Below are 16585 nucleotides of genomic sequence, written 5' to 3' on the forward strand. Positions count from 1 at the left end.
TACCAGTGTGAGTGGAGCAGCAAGAACCTTTGGGAACACGTCTACGCACACCAGACACCAGAGACTCCCCAGAGGGCAGAGAGACCACCAGGCACGGGGCACACTCCTCTCTCATCAGATATTCCACTTGGGGTGGAGATCCCTCTGGATATAACTCTGGGGACATGGAGAGCCACTGTCACACAAGCCTCCGTACAATGGACAGAGCGGGCCCTCCCCAGGCAGGGGGAGAAATTCCCTCTGGAGAGCCCTCTCCAGACCAAAGCCCACCCCAGTTCTTCCTTCAGTTCACAGAGCCACTTGACACACGGGAATTCCACAACAGTGGGACAGGTGCCTCGCTGGTGTAAATCAGTGGTTGCGCCATTGAGGTCATTGGGCCAGAACCCCAGAGGGTGTTATCGAGAGAATTCAAAAGGGGGCATCTCTTGGAGCTGGCACAGGTCACAGCGTCAGCAGGAGAGTCTCACAGCACAGCCTGCCCAACACCAGTGACTTCCCTAGCTGGATGCATGAGTGTCTTCAGCGTGGCTCAGTAGCTGGGCTATGACAGCCGCATTTCCTCCAAGCATGGGGGTGGGGGAGACATGTCCCACACACTGACCAGTGGGTTACACAAGCGCTGTCGGTGCCCCCATGCAGGTGCCTAACACGCAGGGTTTCCCCCCAGAGTGACCCTCCACATGCTGGGGTTGAGTTCATCCTGTGACCTTTGCCCCCAGCCTAGGTAATACAGGGAATGCGTTAAAGTAAAACTAAGCTGAATCAACCAATGCCTGGGCATTGCACGACTTCCCCATCACAGTGGGGGAACACTGGAGAACCTTTGGGTACAACTGGGCCAAATCCCTCTGGGCCCTGCAAAGAACACACCCAACCAGAGATTCCCCAGCCTACAGGGCTGCAGCTCCCCCAACCCCGGACTGTCCTGTTCCCACTTATAGCTCGCCCTCTCTCAGGCCTTTCCTGTTTTTGCCAGGGACCCTGGAGAGTCCCTCATGTCTCCAAAGGTGGTCTACTGTCCTTAGTTCCACTGCTCCAAAATCTGGTTGGCTGAGGACAAGGCACTCAGCTGTCCATCCCAATCGCCGACCAGGCCCAAAGCTGTACAACCTCAGCCACCTGCCAATGGGACCCCTACCCGAAACGTGGTGCAGAAGGGATCCAGGCACAACCCATCTCTCCTCACTGAAACCTCCAGAGTGAATGAACCAGAGACACAGTCCCAGAGACACGTGCCCTCTGCTGTCATCCTGGGCTTTGGTCAGCATCCCTGGGGCCCTTTAATTTGGGGGCCCTCCTAAGACATTCACAATTCCCTACAGTCCCACATTCCCCAATGACATCCCCTCTTCAGAGACACAGTCCTCCCTCCAGGAGTTAACAGGGCACAATCCATTCATCGTGATCTAATGAATAGAAGAAATCCCAAGGGAAATAGAGCCATGAGACAGGAATACCTGGGTCCCTGTAACTCAGGGCTCTGAGCTTCCACACTAGGTCCAGGCATCCAGACAGGGTCTCCCCAGAGCGAGTGACTCACACTGCCTTGCTCCATGCTGGAGGGACACCCTTGCGTACACAGCCCCCAGAACTGCTCTGGACTTTACTGCTGCCCTATTACAGGGCAAACTACTAGGTCACTCCCTCTCTCTCCCACCATCTGGTCTCTCTAAGCCAGTGGCTCTCAGCCTTTCCAGACTACTGTCCCCCTTTCAGAAGTCAGATTTGTCTTGCCTACCCCCAAGTTACACCTCACTTAAAAATGACTTGCTTACAAAAATCAGACATAAAAACACAAAAGTGTCAAAGCTACTATTATTGAGAAATTGCTGACTTTCGCATTTTTACCATATGATTATAAAATAAATCAATTGGAATATAAATATTGCACTTACATTTCAGTGTATAGTCTACAGGGCAGTATAAACAAGTCAATGTCTGTATGAAATTTGCGTTTGTACTGACTTTGCTAGTGCTTTTTATATAGCCTGTTGTAAAACAAGACAAGTCAGACTCCTGAAAGGGGGACAGTAGTCTGGAAAGGCTGAGAGCCGCAGCTGTAGCCCCCTTTTATACCAGGGAGCAGGCTCTGATGGCAAGGGAGGGCAGAGGCTTCTTCAGCCCATGTTACTGGGCATGTCTGGATAGTTTAGGCAGCTGGGTAACAGCAAAGTACCAAATCTCCAAAAGAAATAATCTGAAGCAAAACACTCGTCCTTATTCTTCAGCCGAGGAAGGCGATTGGGGAGGTCTCAAGAGGGGATTTGCCCATTTCACACCCTGGTTCCCCCAGGCTCTGTCCCTGCCGACAGAGACTCTGGGCTTTCGTTACAGTGGGTCCCAGGGAGAGCTGCAGCCCGGGTTGTTATCCATGGGGCACAGGAAGCAGGGCTGGGAGCAGCAGTTGAGAACTGGTGTATCCGGCGCTGGGGCGAGGGCAGGGGGCGAGCTCAAGGTAGGTAGGAGGCATTAATGGTACTCTCAGAGGGCAGAGACTGCACCGCTCCTGCATTTGAGTGGTCCGTGATCAAGGCGGCTGGAAGAAGCTGTCGCTGCCTCCATTGTGAGCCGGGAGCCCGGCCTGAGCCGCTGCTGCTCCCCAGCGGGGTGCGGGGAGAGACCTGCATTAACCTCCCTTTGCATCCGTTCCTCCCAGGGGAGGACTTTCTGCGGTGGCTGGAACCAGCCCCGGGCTCTGCCGACACCAGCCCCTGAGCCGGAGCCTGCAGGTGAGGGGAGAGACCCGGGGGAAGGGCTGGGGCCGGGCAGGAAAGTGACTCGGCACCAACGGCCCCTCCTCGCCCCAGCTCTGCTCCCGGGGGGACGGGGGTCTGCGAGTCCCAGAGCTGCCGCTGCTGCCCCCCGAGCTCTGCCCCCCTGAGCGTCTGCAGGAGCCGAGCCAGCGCCGGGAGAGTGACCGCCCCAGGACCGGACCAGGGACCGAGTCTCCCAGCCCGAGGGGAGGGGAGAAGGGGCAGGAGGGAGACAGGGGCAGAGACTGGCAGGGGCAGCAGGAGCAATCAGTGCGGAGGGAGCTCCGGGCTCCCAGCCCCATTCCCTGCAGCACCCCGGGCCGATTGACTTTCCTGGGAGAAGGGGAGGAGCAGGGAGAGGAAAAGCCAGTTCCTGCCTCTGCCTGGTCCCCACGCTGCTGCGGGGATGCGCTGCCCTGGGGACAGTGTGAGGGGGGATCCCCCAGAGCAGCTCCTTTGGTTCTGCTCTTTTCTAGTGTTTGGTTTAAAGACTGTGTTACTGGGGGGTTTAAACATGTTTCAGTGGGTTTAGTCCTAGTGGTTGGGGCGGGGCTGGGATACGCAGCAATAAAGTGGCAGAGTCTAAATTTAAAGTATCTTTCTGCAGAGAAAGAGCCTGGGGAAATCTGTGTGAAATGGACTAAAATCTCTTCTGTAACCTGCCCCATCGCCCTTCTCGCCTTGACAGGCTGCAGAATAATGTCCACATCTTGCTCCAGGTCCTCCCATCCTCCCAGGGGACAGGGAAGGGAACGGGCTGTAATGGAATCAGTGCAGGTAAGTGATTTTCAGGGAGGTGGTGGGGTTGGCCTGCATGTGGAGGAGGGACAGTAAATACAGATGGAGGGAAGAACAGAAAATGAAAAACCTTCTGTTGCATAGTTTGCTCTTTACACAGCACACAATATGGAGAAACCCCAGGGGCACATCTGGGTTTTTCTAACTATACACAGAAGTGCAAGGCCTAGCCACTTGTATACATTTACTTGGTCTGGTTTCTGGCAGCTCCTAAGGAACACAGTGAGGGCCGCTAGAGGGCTCACAAACTGTTTAAAGGGATATTACCCACTTCCTACACACTACCTACTCCTGCCTCTTTGATGAAGGAGAACATTTAAAAAAATAATTTACCAATACATTACTGTCAATACTATTATTACTAGAAGACGGCACATTTTGTTACTTCTGTAGGCCAAACTCATTGCACACATCAGAGGCTCCTGGCATCTTTTCATTCCCCTTGGCCCCCACAAGTGTGCCATCCTCCCATCCCTATTTTAGGGGCTCCCTGCAACCCTCCACCCACTCCCTCATGCTACGGGTCTGTGTGTCCCCCCTTCCCCATGCCAGAATTCCCCATTCTTCCTCCGATGTCCTCTCCAATCCCCTCTTTCCACATATCGTGTCCCCCATTCTTGCATTCCCCCTATGCCAGGAGAGCTATGTGCCACCATAACAGGACCAGCCACCTCCTGAGCACCCCCTCATGGACTGAGGTTGTGCTGCAAGTGTCCTGACTCAGTTTCCCCTCTTGGTTCCTCCATAAACTCAAAAAGACTTCTCTCTGTTCAATAATACCCCCCTTAAGGTCTGCTTTATTAGCAAAAAGTTCAAAATAAATCCCAAAATATCTTTGTTTCCACCCCCTCCAGCCTTAAACTGTACACAGTCAATTCCCTGACATATTGTCCCAAAACTCCCAGGATCTTCCTTGCAGGAGCCTTTCTCACTCTCACAGTTTTCTCTTCCTGTTTCCTCCTCTCCTCTGGCTCTTTCTAGAGCCCTCTATGATGCCCCATTGAGAGGCTGTTAATGAGGCACAGGCAGGATGGACCAGTTCTTTTTTAAAGGGCCCAGTCCACCTTGTGACAGCTGCCCTATTCCTTCTCTTCTATTCCACTGCATTTCTGGATTCAGATCCTATCCCCGTTGCCAGTTGGGTCTTTTGCTCTTCACACAACACAAAGAACTTGGAGAAACCACACAGGCAGAGTTGGGGTTTCAAATAACAATATTTACTAAATACCCACCCACACCCAAGGCCTAATTACACACACTGGTGCACTGATTTCTTGAGGTTTATAAAACTAGCACACAGAGAGCACTACTAGAGCGCTCACAGACTACTTAAAGAGATACTAACCTACCCTTAAAAAGAAAAGGAGTACTCGTGGCACCTTAGATACTAACAAATTTATGAGCATAAGCTTTTGTGAGCTACAGCTCACTTCATCAGATACAGACTAACACGACTGCTACTCTGTAACCTACCCTTATACACTACACCATCTTTAATGTGGGCCCTGAATTTGTGGGACAGGCCCAGTGTAAATTACTATACTTGAGAAAGCAAACGCCTAAAAATGTTGATATCCAAAGCCTACAACTAGAGTGCAGAACTCAGAAGCCATGAGTCACTCCAGAAAGTCAGGAGATGGGCATAGATTCACAGGAAGTCAGAATGGACCATTGTGATCAGCTAGTCTGATGTCCTGTATAACTCAGGACTTAGGACTCTCCTGAATTAGTTCCTGTTTGAACTAGCGCATATCTTTTCAAAAAACATCCAAACTGAATTGATACTACTCCAACTTGACATTCCCTTGTTTATTCATCCGAGGATTACATTAGCCCTTTTGGCCCTACCGTCATTCTGGGAGCTCATATTCAGCTGATTATCCACCATAACCCGCAAGTCTTATTCACTGCTTCCCAGGATAGAGTCCCCCATTCTGTGTCTATGGCCTGCATTCTTTCTTTCTAATTGTATGAGTTTATATTTGGCCATATTGAAATGCAAATTCTTTACTGACACCCAACTTACTAAATGATCCAGATCGCTCTATAAGGGTGATCTGTCCTCTTCCTTATTTACCACATCTCCAATCTTTGTGTCACCTGCGAACTTTATCAGTGATGAGTTTGTGTTTTCTTCCAAGTGACTGATTAAAAATGATAAATAGCAATAGGGCCAAAAACCAATTCCTGTGGGACCCCGCTGGATACACACCCACTTGATGATGATTCCCTGGTTACAGTTACAGTTTAAGATCCATCAGTTAGCCAGTTTTTAATCTATTTAATTTGTGCCATTTTAATTTGATATTATGTTAGTTTTTTAGCCATAATGTTGTGCAGTACCAGTCAAACACCTTTCAAAATTCTAAGTCTGATCAGCACTATTACCTTTATCAGCCAAACTTGTAATCTCATCAAAAAAAGGTACAGTAACTCCTCACTTAACATTGTAGTTATGTTTCTGAAAAATGCAACTTTAAGTGAAACAATGTTAAATGAATCCAATTTTCCCATAAGATTTAATATAAATGCGGGGGTTGGGTTCCAAGGACATTTCTGGGGGGGCAGACAAAAGGCATTCTGTAGTGTACTGTGGTTGGGAGAGTAGTTAACTCTGGCTTACCCCACACAGGCACAGCCCACTGCAGACAACGAGGCAGGCAAAGACACTAGGAAGCACCTTGCGCAGCAGCAGTGGCAGCTTCCACACAGAAGAACAGGCGCCGAGTTTGCCGGGGGATGCTCCAGGCCCGCCTCTTCCCACCCCCGCTCCGCCTCCTCCCCAGAGCATGCCGCATCCCCACTCCTCCCCCTCCCTCCCAGTGCTTCCCTGCCACCAAACAGCTGTTTGGCGGCGCTTAGGACTTTCTGGGAGGGAAGGGGAGGAGCAGAGACGCGGCACTTCCCCTCTCCTCTCCCTCCCTCCCAGCACTTCCCTCGCCGCCAAACAGCTGTTTGGCGGCGGGGGAAGCGCTGGGAGGGAAGGGGAGGAGGCAGAGAAGAGGAACTTGTGCAATGCTCCCTTGTAAAGTCGCTGCTCTTCCACAGAATCCTACAAGCAGTGGACAGAGCAGGCAGCCAAATGACATTATAAGGGAGCATGGCACAACTTTAAACGAGCATGTTCCCTAGTGAAGCAGTGACGTAATTTCGAAACAACGTTAAGCGGAAAGACGTTAAGTGAGGAGTTACTGTGGCAAGTTAGTTTGACAGGATATATTTTCCAAAAATTCATGTTGATTTGCTTTAATTACATTACCTTTGTTTAATTCTTTAGTAATCAAGTCCCATATCAGCCACTCCATTCTCTTGTCCAGGTTTGATATCATGCGGACAGGCCTATAATTACTCAAGTCGCCCTGTTTACCCTTTTTAAAAATTGGCACAACGTTAGCTTTCCTCCAGTCTTTTGGCGCTTCCTCAGTACTCCCAGATTTATTGAACATCAACGTTAACTACTCTTCAGCTACTCCTTAGCCAGCTCTTTTAAAACTCTTGGATGCAAGAGTTGGATTTGCTGATTTAAAAATGTTTAACATTAGTAGCTGCTGTTTAACACCCTCCAGATATACTCGTGAAATGAAAGGAGTTATCATCATATGATGAGACTATAGTATTTGATTTTTTTTTTAACATTCCAGTCATGCCAATCTTCCCACCAAGTTTCAGTAATAACAAGTAGGTTGAATTTTTTCTCATTAACAAGCAATTCCAATTTCTTTTATTTTTTACCCAGGCTCCTAGTGTGTAGGCATTAAATAATTTCTTCTTTTCATGTCTCTTGGTGCCTTGAATAATTTTGTTCTCAACATCTTAATCTTTTGGTCTGAGTGCTCATTTGTTCCCTCATTTGTTTTCTCCTTTTGTTATTAGTTTAATGCCCTCTTGATTACTCTAGCCAGCCTGCCCCCTAGCAGATTGGTTTCCCTTCAACAGATATGGAGGCCATCCAACCTATACTGCCCTCTCTCTCCTAGAAGATGGTCCAATATTTCATAAAACCAAAACCCTCCACCCTACACCACTTACCTAGCCAGTGTTTCACTTCCAGAGTCTTCTGCCTTCTGTCTTCCTTCACTCCCAGGACAAGAAGCATCTGAGACTATCACTTTCATGTTCCTTTCCTTTAGCACCCTTCCGGTTTCTCTGAAGTTGTCTGTAATGGGTGAGGTGCCCCATGACAGAGTTATTAATGTCAATACAGACCATCACCACTGGATCCTTGCCCACTGACTTCAGAAGCCCTATCCAATCTCAGAGTGACCCCTCATGTCTTGGCTCCGTCCTGTTGTCTGCCTGTCCCTGGCAGAATGTTCTTTCCATTCTTCTTAGCACAGAATCCCCAACAAGGATCATCTGCCTTTCTTGCATGGGTAGAGATCTCTTTGCAGGGACGCTTGATTGTCTTGTGGGTTGGGCAGGCATCCTCAGGTATGTCCTGTACAGTTCTCCATTCTGTTTGGTCAGCTAGATATTGCAGTTTCCACACTGAGAAATGATAACAATGCGATACTTCTAGCTGTGTGGAGTTCCTTCTTGTCCTCTTCTCTCTGGTGTTCACAGTTTGCCCATCCTCAACTGCCTCCAGCTGTGGAGAATGTCACCTGGTCTTCCCGCCTCAGTGATTACAAACTGCCACGCCTCCTTCTCTGGTCTCCTCCTCTTCCTGGTTCTGTGGTGGCCAGTTCCATTCTTGAATCTAGGGTGGTGATGCTTCCTGAATTTGGTTGTCCAAGAACTCCTCAGTATCTCTGTATCTGTACTTGTCCTGCCAAACCACTAATCTTTTTTCCAGCATAGCCACCAACTTGCACTTCATCCAAAGGACGTTTGATCTGGCCTCCTTCAGGAAAGAAAATATGGCACATCTGTTGCAGGTCACAACCACTGTTCCATTGCTGGCCACGTAAAACTCCCTCCCACCACCAGGGGCTAAGCTGCCTGGCCCCAGTGTTTGTGTATTGCATTGCAGCCACAAAACTCCACCTGCAACAGCACACGTGCAAAAATTAAACTTTCCCTGCCGCTGCTTACAGGGAGACACCAACTACTGACCCTCCCCTACCACTGGGAAGGGGGAGCTTCCCTTCTGGCCCTCTCCACCCCCTTTCCTTACCATTGCTTTGTCTCCTCTCTGCCCCAACCAATGTCTTCCCACACAGTCTCCAGTCTCTTCCCTGCCTGCCCCATAGTCATCGGTCTTTCCGATTGCAGTCTCCTGTTTCTCACACCTGCAACCCCATGTGCCCCTGCAGCTCCTCAGCCTCTCTGCAGGCCCCACAAACCCCCTGAATCCCCCTCAGCCTCCCTCTGACCCCCACACATTTCCATTTATCTTCATAGTTTCCTGTCCAGTCTCCTAAACACAGAGTCACAGCCGTGCCTGAGGAGAGCAGGGCTTCAGTCTTATTGTTTTCAATGTGAGTTGGTGGCCATCTTTACCAAGGGCAGCGTCACTCTCACTTCCACATGCCACTCCAGGGAAGTGGTGGCCATCTTGAATCAGGGCAGTTTGGCTCCAGCCCCCTTCCCCCGCAAAGTAATGGGACCATGTTGAACAAGGGAACATGTGTGAGTTCTGTGCCAGGAATCATGAGATTCCTGTGAGCATGGGAAACATCCAAAAATTCCAACTAAATATTGTGAGACTATGATAAAATCACTGGAGTTAGCAGCTCTGGGCATCATGGTTTCACCACAAAAACAGTGTATTTTTAATGAAAGCTTTGAGAAATTTCCCCTTCCCCGGGGCAGTTCCCTGCTCTCTGTGGGGAGGGGGATTTTCCAGCCCTGCCCACGACTGAGCTGGTGGGATTATGGCTGGGGGAACAGGTCCTGAGTGGGGGACTCTGGCTGTTTCAGGGGCCGATGACCTTCGAGGCAGTGGCTGTGTATTTCACCAAGGAGGAGTGGGCTCTGCTGGACCCCAGTCAGAGAGCCCTCTACAGGAACATCATGCAGGAGAACTATGAGACTGTGACATCTCTGGGTAAGGATTCCTGTCTCCTTGGTTATTAGAAGCTGGGGTGTCTCTGAAGATTCTGGGTTGGATTCTGCTCAGGGTTCTTCCCTGGTCCCTTAGATTTCAGAAGGATCATCCCATAGTCCCCAGAACCCATGGGGAAGCGTCTGCATCCTCTATGCCCCCTCCTATGGGAGAGGAGATATGGAGACATAGTGGGGTGCTAATACATCCCCATCCCCAGCATGTCCAAGAGAGAGGAACATACCATCCATCCTCTCTATCTGTGTTTTTAAATATGGGCACACACTGGTACGCAGACAGATGTTGTGTGTCCCTCCCTTCCCAGGACTGGCTCTATACCCAAAAAGGGCTCTGGTGTCACCACGGTTACAAAGGGGTAAGAGGTTGCACAACTGTGCTTTGCCAGAGTCATATAATCCCCAGTGTGTGGAAATCCTTGAATCTCCTGCAGGGGGAACTGCAGGTCTCCCAGGAACCATCTGATCATCCCAAAGGGGCTCCAGGAACATTTTTCCATCTGTTGCATTTATACAAAAGCACCCACCCAACTCATCTCTGGGTCAGAATAACTGTAAAATTCTTGTCTCTTCTGTTCTCTTTCCCTGGAGCAGGTTTTCCTATTCCCAAACCAAATGTGATCTCCCAGCTGGAACGGGGGGAAGAGCCTTGGGTCCCAGATCTCCAGGGCTCTAAGGAAAAAGAGATCCTGAGAAACATCCACACAGGTGAGGAATTGGTTAAATGGACGCAGAAACCACCCACCATTGATGTCAATAGCTTGGATTCCCACAAAGGCCCCATGAGCTACCCCAGTTCTGCCTCATCTCACCCAGGTCAGGATTGTTCCCACGAGGTGTCATGTGATTCATGGCTTCCTGTCTGCCCTGCCTGACACCTGGCTGTAGCTCCCTTCACCTGGAGTTGTTGGATGGGATATGGAGGCAGAATTGGTTCCCTCTCTTCCGGAGAAAGGTTTTGGAGGAGGGGACATTCAGCTCCTGCTTTTTTCAGTCTTCCCAGCAGTTATTTTGGTTTGCTCCCCACTTTGCACTCTCCTTTCTGAGGTTCCCTTTCATCTCAGATCAAATTGATATTCATGTCTGAATTTTCACTCTGTCCCAGGAGGGGATGGGATGGTGACTGAGAAGGAGGCGGAGAATTCTCAGCAGGGAGGTCCCGAGCAAGTGGAACGGCATGGGATGCAGTCAGGAAGAGCTGAAAGGAACAGTCCCTGCTCAGGACTCCAGAAAGCAACCTGCAAGAGTCAGCTCAGGCCAGAGAGGCAGCTGGGAAACCACAGAGGGAAGACACGGGGTAAATCCACTCACCGTGAAGGAGTTTTGAAAGACCTTCCCGAAGACACGATCCAGCCAGGAATCTGCACTAAAGAAAAAACGTATGATTGTGCTGAGTGTGGGAAAAGCTTCAGTTGGAGATCACATCTTATTGTACATCAAAGAAACCACACAGGGGAGAAACCCTATAACTGCCCCGAGTGCGGGAAAAGCTTCAGTCGGAGCTCTACCCTGATTATACATCAGAGAGTCCACACGGGAGAAAGACCCTACAAGTGTCACGACTGTGGGAAGAGCTTCAAGCGCAGCTCAGAACTTCTTTCACATCGACGAACCCACACGGGAGAGAAACCCCATAACTGCCCTGACTGTGGGAAAACCTTCAGTGATGGCTCAAACCTCATTAAGCATCAGAGAATCCACACGGGACAGAAACTCTATAACTGCCCTGAGTGCGGGAAGAGCTTCAGTCGGAGCTCACACCTTATCACTCATCAGAGAATCCACACGGGAGAGCGGCCCTTCTACTGCCCTGAGTGCGGGAAGGGGTTCAGTCGGAAGGCTCATGTCATTACACACCAGAAAACCCACACTGGAGAGAGACCCTTTCGGTGTCCCGAGTGTGGGAAAAGCTTCATTCGGAGCTCAGACCTCACTATACATAAAAGAATCCACACGGGAGAGACACCTTATAAGTGTTCTGTCTGTGGGAAAAGTTACAAGCAGAGCTCAGAACTTATTTCACATCAGAGAAGCCACACAGGAGAAAGACCTTATAACTGCCCTGACTGCAAGAAAAGCTTCAGTAATAGCTCCGACCTTATTGTGCATCGGAGAATCCACACAGGAGAGAAGCCCTATAAATGCTCCGATTGCGGGAAAAGCTTTGGTCACAGCTCAGCCTTTATTAGACACAGGAGAATCCACACCGGCCTGAGGCCCTATAATTGCCCCGAGTGTGGGAAAAGTTTTGCTCAGAAATGGCACCTTATTAGACACCAGAGAATGCACAATGGAGAGACACCCTATAAATGTTCTGTCTGTGGGAAAAGCTACAAGGCAAAGGTCTCCCTCGTGTCTCACCAGAAACTCCACACAGGATAGAAGGCAGTGGGAGCTGTCCCTGTGGGGCAATGGGTCTGTGCTCCCCTGAAGCAAAGTGTAAACCTGCTGCAATTGAGGATGGGCTGAGTGGGCGCAGCAAGCAGGTGGATGGTTTGGATTTCACTGAGGGCGGCTGGTGAGGCCAAAGGAGGGGGGAGTGCTGGGCACTGGGGAGATAAGTCATTTCAGGGTCTGGGGGGAGCAGGCAATGGAATTAGTGGGGAGACATTTTGTGCAAGTTCTACACTCGCTTTCCAATTTAGCAGGGAGGTAAAAATTCCCCGTTGCCATCCAGTCATCCTTGCAGTTCCTAGGGCCCTTGAGGACAGATGCACGCGGACGTGCAGTCATATGGGGCTGTAGTTATAAAGCAGCCGAGAGCTACTGCTCTGAAGTAACAGGATTTCAGAGCAAGTCGTGGTGTATTGAACATCCCTGTAGACATGCGGGGGTGCACTGGACATTGGGGAATCCATGGGGGGAGATTCCCCCGAGAGGTTTGATTGCCCTGTTCCTGAGAGGCCAACAGTGAGAGCTGGGGACTTGGGACGTAGCACTCCTGGGTTTGGCTCCTGGCTCTGAGAAGAGAGTGTGGTCAGGTGGCTAGAGCAGGGCGAAGGAACTGGGAGTTAGGACTTCTTGGTTTAGTAGCCAACTCTCCTAGTGTCTCCCTGTGTGACCCTGTACCAGTCACTTCCCCTCTCTGTTGTCCTGTTGCTCCTGTCTCTGCCCTGGAGATAGTAATAGTCGCCCACCTCTCTGGAGAGTTGTGGGATGTCACTAATCACTGTGTGTTCATCGATTCTAAGGTCAGAAGGGATCATTGTGTTCCCCTAGCCTGACCTCCTGTATAGCGCAGGCCATAGGCCTTCCCTGAATTAATTCCTGTTTGAACCAGAGCAGATCTTTTTTAAAAAAACATCCAGTCTTGATTTAACAATTGCCAGTGATGGAGAATCCACCACAAGCCTTGGGAAGTTGTTCCACTGTTGAAAAGTTTGTGCCTTATTTCTAGGCTGAATTTGTCCAGCTTCAAATTCCAGCCATTGGATCTTGTTAGATCTTTGTCTGCTAGACTGAAGAGCCAATTGTCAAATATTTGTTTCCAAGATACTTACTTAGAGACTGTGATCAAGTCACCTCCTAATCTTCTCTTTGCTAAAGTAAATAGATCAAGGTCCTGGAGTCTTTCACTATAAGGCATGTTTCCCAAGACTTCAATCATTCTTGTGGATCCTCTCTGAACCCTCTCCAGTTTATCAACAACCTTCTTGAATTGTGGACACCAGAACTGGACACAGTATTCAAGTAGCTGTCACACCATTGCCAAATATGGAGGGTAACATAATCTCTCTACTCCTACTCAATATTCCCCTGTTTAGACATCCAAGGAGCGCATTAGCCCTTTGAGCCATTGGCAGCTCACGTTTAGCTGATTATCTACCATGACCCCCAAGTCTTTTTCAGAATCACTGCTTCCCAGGATACAGTCCTGCATCCCTGTAATTAAGGCCTACATTTTTTGTTCATAATTGTATGAGTTTATATTTGGCCATACTGAAATGCATATGGTTTGCTGGCACCCGACTTTGTAACAGTCCCCAATCTGTGTGTCACCTGCAAACTTTATCAGTGATGATTTTATGTTTTCCTCCAGGTTACTGATGAAAATGTTAAAAAGCATACCGCAAAAAACTGGTCCCTGCTGGACCCCACTAGAAACACCCACTCAGTGATGATTCCCTATTTATAATTATATTTTGCAACCTGTCAGTTAATCAGTTTTAAATCCATTTAATATATGCCATGTTGATTTTGTATCATTCTAGTTTTTTAATCAAAGTATCATGCAGTACCAAGTCAAATGTCTTACAGAAGTCTAAGTATATTCAATCAGTACCATTACCTTTATCAACCAGACTTGTAAGTTCATTAAAAATAAATCAAGTTAGTTTGACAGGATCTGTCTTCCATAAACCCATGTTAATGGGGATTCATTATATTACCCTCCTTTAATTCTTTATTAAGCAAGTCCCGTATCAGCCACTCCATTAATTTGCCCAGGATCTGTAAGGCTGGCAGTCCTACTATTGCCTAAGTCATCCCATTAATTAAATTAATTAAAGGTCTAGAAAACATGAGGGAAGATTGAAAAAATTGGGTTTGTTTAGTCTGGAAAAGAGAAGACTGAGAGGGAACATAACAGTTTTCAAGTATGTAAAAGGTTACAAGGAGGAGGAAGAAAAATTGTTTTTCTTAATCTCTGAGGATAGGACAAAAAGCAATGGGCTTAAATTGCAGCAAGGGAGGTCTAGGTTGGACATTAGGAAAAACTTCCTAACTGTCAGGGTGGTTAAGCACTGGAATAAATTGCCTAGGGAGGTTGTGGAATCTCCATCATTAGAGATTTTTAAGAGCAGGTTAGACAAACACCTGTCAGGAATGGTCTAGACAATACTTAGTCCTGCCACGAGTGCAGGGAACTGGACTAGATAACCTCTTGAGGCCCCTTTCAGTTTTATGATTCTATGAATATTGGCATCTTCAGCTAGAAAGTTTCTTTTATTACTGTATTTTATTATTCTGCCACTGTCTCATTCTTCCCTAGCTCTCTCTGTCAGGGAGAGTGTTTTACTGAGTCGAAGGGTTTTAGCTGGATTCCCTTGTCCCTGATTTCAAGCCGAGACTCAGATCACAATGTGATTATTCCTGAAATGACTGCCCTGGGAGGGAATTCACCTGGTCTCTGGATGATGGGGGTCTTGTGTTTCTGGACATTTAGATTTTGGTTGAGTCTTTATTTCGCAGTGAAGTTTTTTCAACATTGGTTTCTGCTTTCCTGAATAAAAGATTTATTGCAAACCCTTCATCTCCCTGGGCATCTTGGGGAATTTCCTCAGTTCGTGAGCTTAGCACAAGGCTGGATACACAGACGCCTCCAGCGGGGGAGCAGCTTGTCTCCTCACCAGCAGCATCTCCAGTGTCTATTCTCTCTTTCAGCTCAGTGAGTAATCCACTTGCTCCTGGGCAGAATCTTGACGTTTCCCCGAGGACACAGAGCAGCTAAAGGGCTCTCAAACAGCCTGGCTGGACTCCATCCCAGGCGTTTGCTTCCCATCAGGTGTCTGGCTCCTGCTTCTAGTTTTCTGGTGCTTTCTGTGATACTAACTCCGTGGTGTAGCAACTGTCTCTATTGGGGAAAAGGGGATTTATCCCCTAGGCACTCTGCTGTCCTGTTCTCTGTCCCAGCTGCCAGCTCCATTGATCAAAAATTGGGCCATCAAACCCCAACACCAGGGCTCTGATTTCACCCCCTGCCCTGGACCTGCTTTGGAGGGGAGCGAACAACTGCAGCCACCAGACAAAACATCCACTGGTTTTGTTATGTTTTTTTTTGTTCTACATTTGTACTACGCCTTTCACAATGGGGTTCTGGATCATGACTAGGGCTCCTTGGTAATACAATAATGGAACAATAATATAAGGTTCCTAAAAAATCCCCTACCACAATTGGATCTGCTTTAGCCATTTCCATTCACCAACCCCTAGGAGGACAGAACAAGGTGGAGCAGGGTGTGGTGGTTATTTTGGCCATAGATTTCTCCTTCTGTTCTTTTGATTCCTTTATCAATTTTCTACCGTTTCGAGAAGGGTGATTGGGGAGGGTTCAGGAGCTTTAGTGCATTTCACAGCCAAGTTCCTGACTCCTGTTTCCATCCCTATCCCTCCCTGTTGCTGTCACACTAGAGACTCTGAATCCCTCTACAATGAGAAAAACTTGTATTTTCAAAAGCCAGTTACAGTTACTTGGGACCAATCATTTCCTGACCTCTCCCACCATTTGCACATTCCCAGCCCTGAAGAGCAAGGACAGGGGAAGCTGAGGCCTTCTAGATCCTGAATTGTGCCCTTAATAAAAACTCCTCAGCAGATATTTTGGTTTGTATTGATGTGAACAAACAGATTAGAGCAGATTACCTAGTAAATAAACAAAAACACAAACTGAGCTTAATATACTAGTGAAGTAGGATATGAATTACCAAATTCTCACACAGAGTGATAAACAAGCTGGCAGATTCTTAAGGCACAAGCTGCCTTTGCTTTGCAGCTTGGGTTTCCCAGGTTTTCATATACAGGCTAGAAATCCCTTTAGCCTTGGATCATCACTTCCCCCAGTTCAGTCTCTGTTCCTCAGGTGTTTCCAGGTGTGTTGTTGTAGGGAGAGTGAGGTACCATCATGATGTCATTTCACCCTTTTATATCTTCTTCCCACTTGCTGGAAAGCTCTTTTGCTGTGACCTGGGTCAAACAGTTCCCAATATGTAGTGCTATCTCTGAGAGGTTTCTATTGTACACAGTTCCTGGGGTAATTGTTGTTCTTGTGTGCATTTCCTCAATAAGCCATTAACATTGTTTGGCCTTTTTACTGTTGTACCTGAAAGGCTGCTTGTGGGTGTTTTCAACCTAAGAACATGTTTCAGTAACACATACATAGCCAAACTTCGTAACTTCACATATAATGATAGCACATACAATCTAATGAGATATTATTGTCTAGTAAATCAAAACTTTTAGAATGATACCTCACAAGGCATAATTTGTGCAAAACATATCCTAATTATATAACAGTGGTGAATATGGGGGTG

General features: G+C 48.2%; 1 protein-coding gene across 2 annotated transcripts in view; it reads left to right on the forward strand.

The window, feature by feature from the left end:
* LOC102945825 (zinc finger protein 436) overlaps positions 1-15559 on the forward strand; it is a 1196575-nt gene extending 1181016 nt beyond the window's left edge. The window contains exons 1-5 of one of the 2 annotated variants that reach the window (XM_043528697.1): positions 2403-2458; positions 3445-3533; positions 9417-9543; positions 10152-10265; positions 10663-15559. In XM_043528697.1, coding sequence (XP_043384632.1) covers positions 3456-3533; positions 9417-9543; positions 10152-10265; positions 10663-11939 — 1596 coding nt within the window. In that variant the 5' untranslated portion in view covers positions 2403-2458; positions 3445-3455 and the 3' untranslated portion in view covers positions 11940-15559. Of the gene's footprint in view, positions 1-2402; positions 2459-3444; positions 3534-9416; positions 9544-10151; positions 10266-10662 lie in introns of those variants that run through there. The other variant, XM_043528698.1, reaches the window with a different exon arrangement.
* The last annotated feature ends 1026 nt before the right edge of the window (positions 15560-16585 follow it).

Source organism: Chelonia mydas, chromosome 14 (genome assembly GCF_015237465.2).
Source record: "Chelonia mydas isolate rCheMyd1 chromosome 14, rCheMyd1.pri.v2, whole genome shotgun sequence".
NCBI lineage: Eukaryota > Metazoa > Chordata > Testudines > Cheloniidae > Chelonia > Chelonia mydas.